The following is a 3,102-nucleotide window of genomic DNA, read 5'->3' on the forward strand; positions in this document are numbered from 1 at the left end:
CTATGTACACCAGAACTAAGGATACACAGCTTCGAGCCAAAACGGAGGTTGTGTGACGTCATGTGAAAAGGGTCTATTGGGTTGTGTGAACTGATAACCTAATTGTACATGCATGTCCACTTTGTAAAATTGTTCTTTGGTATGAAACGGAAAACAAGAAAAGAGAGAAATTTTGAAATTAAACCAAAAATTGTATAAACTAAACATGAAGATAATGACACATCTGAATAAAATATTTTCATACTAGAATAAATTAATTTATCACAAACTCCCAAATGTTTATTTGCGAAACCCAGCCCAAACATTATATTGTTCTTTGTTGAGCTACAAATAATGTTTTTGGATTAAAGGACCACTAAAAGTTGTTCAAATCAAGGAACAGAATCAAACCTATCCAACACACTTACGGGTTAAACTTTGATTTTATGAGGGGAGTGGAATAGAAATGTAGCCTGTCCACATTTTGGAAATATCTTCTGTTACTAAAAACTAATGATGTGCTTGTTCCTCCCTTGCAAGTTTCTATGAAAGTTTGATGCATTCATTTGCTTTCATTTATTTTGATCCAGTCTTGTATTCTGTGACCCCTCAGCAAGTCCATTTGCTAAGTGTATTATCCTTAGTCTGTTAGTTTGAACACCTAGTCTTTAAACAAGAAAACAATAAAGAAAGAAAACTAAAGTTGTGTTGTGTTGTGTGTGCCCAGCTTGAAGAGTGACTCTAGTCTAAGTCTGACTGGTCCAGTCACTCCTGTCACTGGAGCAGTCAAAATGAACCTCCAAAAAGGAGGTTCATTTGTTCTCCATTTGTCCACATTTCTTCCACTGGAACCTCCCATTTTAATGGCTCCCGTGAGCACTCCAAAAAGTAGGTTCATTTTGGAAGTTCAAAATGAATGATACACTATTTGTGCCACCAACCTGAGCATGCAGTGAGATCCCATACACCAGACTTTGCGAGTTTTTTGGGGGAAACCAGAGTTTCATTGTTCAAAATTGACATTTGCATTTCATTAATGCCTTGTGTTTTCACTGTATCCCTCCTACTTAGGATTAAAAATAAAATACAGGCTTAACACAGGATAGGCCTTTTGAGCTAGACCAGACTTGGTGGGCTAGTGGGATATAAGGACAACTGGGTCGTCTCTTTTCTGATTATTCTGCTTGGTGTATATGCTCTATTTCATCAAAGTAAAAGAGGATAATTAAACATTTGTTGACTTCTCCAATGCTTGATTTCAACCAGGACAAAACAATGGTCCATTTCATTTTTCAGTTTTGTTTTTTTCTTTAAACCAAAGAATTTACTCTGAGTCTATTGATTCTTCATTTACAATTTAAGCTGGGTGACTTTGTCTTGTTGATCTTTGCTGGGTTTTAATGTATTTTATTTTGAAACAGGAACTGATTCAAAATGCTGATGATGCTCATGCAACAGAAGTGATTTTCATCCATGATGAGAGGAGCTATGGCACTGAGAGTCTTTGGAGTGCCAATCTTGGACAATACCAAGGTATATATGTTGATTTGTGTAGCTTCAGTTGTAAGCTACACTTCTTTTCATGATAGTTTACCTCCAAAAATTATGTCATCCTTTTACTTTTAAGAAATATATTTTTTTATAACAATAACCTGCCTTTTCTACTGTTCAACATTGTTCTCAAGGCATAAATCTACATTTTATAATTATACAACACCACGAGTATTAATTATAGACAATTCTTTTTTATAATGTTGCAAGGTTTAGCCATTTTACACCAAAAACTTTAAAGAAAAATACTATTGTGCATGTTGTATCTGTCTTTAAATAAGCTGTTTAGTTTTTCTCAATTCAAGCTAAAATTTCAGAACAAGTGCATTTAATAAATATTCCAGAGATTCCAAACAGTTTTATTTATTTAGTTACTGACTGACTTTTTGCATAGGTCCTGCTCTGTATGCCTACAACAATGCTGCGTTTACTGAAGACGACTGGGAAAGAATTCAAAAGGCTGGAAGAAGTGGCAAGATCAATGACCCGAACAAAATTGGGAGATTTGGAATCGGCTTCAACTCCGTTTATCACATAACAGGTCAAAATTATTCATTAGAATAACATGCTTTAGCTTAATGATTTTGACTAAGATGTAATTTTAGAGATAATAAATAGAAGCATTTATTTCTCAACAGATGTGCCCAGTATTTTCAGCTCTGGACATCTTGGATTGATGGACCCCCAAGAGGAAATATTTGGTGATAAGGGGTTTCGGTGGTTTTTGGATGAACCTGATGACCAAGAAGCTTTGCTGACGATGCATGACCAGTTCCAGCCCTACAGAGACATAGTTTCAGTTGTAGGCAAGCAAGAATGGTCAACAATCATAGAGGATCAGTACTTCTCTGGGACACTTTTCAGGTTCCCGTTACGCAACAAAGCATCAGAGATTTCAGACAATATATATGATTCAGATAAAGTGTTTGAGCTTTTTGATAGCTTCATTGCAGATGCAGACTTGAGCCTTCTCTTTTTGAAAAGTGTGAGCTCTGTGTCCTTGATCCATATCAGTCGGGATGGTACCATTAACACCAGGCTTGAAATAAAATCCTCTGAACCAACAGAAGTTCTTCTGAAGCAAAAAGATGAGTCTGATGTTGAAGGCCTGACAAGAATCAAATTGATAACTCTAAATTCAAAAGATCAGAAAAAAACACAATGGCTTTTAACAACATGCACCATGAAAGAGGGAAAAGCACCAAACCTTGATGACCTTGCCAAAAAGTTGAGTTTTTTACCCAGAGTTGACTTGGCATTTCCACTTGATGAGCAGAGAGACTGTGGTCAAGGCAGATTGAGCTGCTTTCTCCCTCTCCCAAACAACGAATCCAACAAGACCGGTCTCCCAGTTTATGTCAACGCCTGCTTTGGTCTCACAGACAACAGAAGACACATCAAGTGGCAAGAAGAAGACCAGAAACATGACGAACACGCTTTGTGGAATGAATTGCTTGTGAAGAAGGTGCTCCCACAAGCATATGTGAAGATCATTCAAGATGCCATCAAACTTTGTCAACAATCTACTCTTCCTGTATCTTCTGTGTACAGCCTGTGGCCTGATGTTACTCA

General features: G+C 36.9%; 1 protein-coding gene across 1 annotated transcript in view; it reads left to right on the forward strand.

Moving 5' to 3' along the window:
* Positions 1-3,097, forward strand: part of LOC106948016 (sacsin-like) — a gene marked incomplete at its 3' end in the record, with an annotated part of 50,422 nt that extends 47,325 nt beyond the window's left edge. The window contains exons 4-6 of the mRNA XM_015033434.1: positions 1,401-1,512; positions 1,925-2,071; positions 2,169-3,097. Of these exons, the coding sequence (XP_014888920.1) occupies positions 1,401-1,512; positions 1,925-2,071; positions 2,169-3,097 (1,188 nt within the window). The remainder of the gene's footprint in view (positions 1-1,400; positions 1,513-1,924; positions 2,072-2,168) is intronic.
* Between the last annotated feature and the right edge of the window lie 5 nt (positions 3,098-3,102).

Source organism: Poecilia latipinna, unplaced genomic scaffold (genome assembly GCF_001443285.1).
Source record: "Poecilia latipinna isolate Pla-1442-1.1 unplaced genomic scaffold, P_latipinna-1.0 Scaffold269, whole genome shotgun sequence".
Taxonomy (NCBI): Eukaryota; Metazoa; Chordata; class Actinopteri; order Cyprinodontiformes; family Poeciliidae; genus Poecilia; species Poecilia latipinna.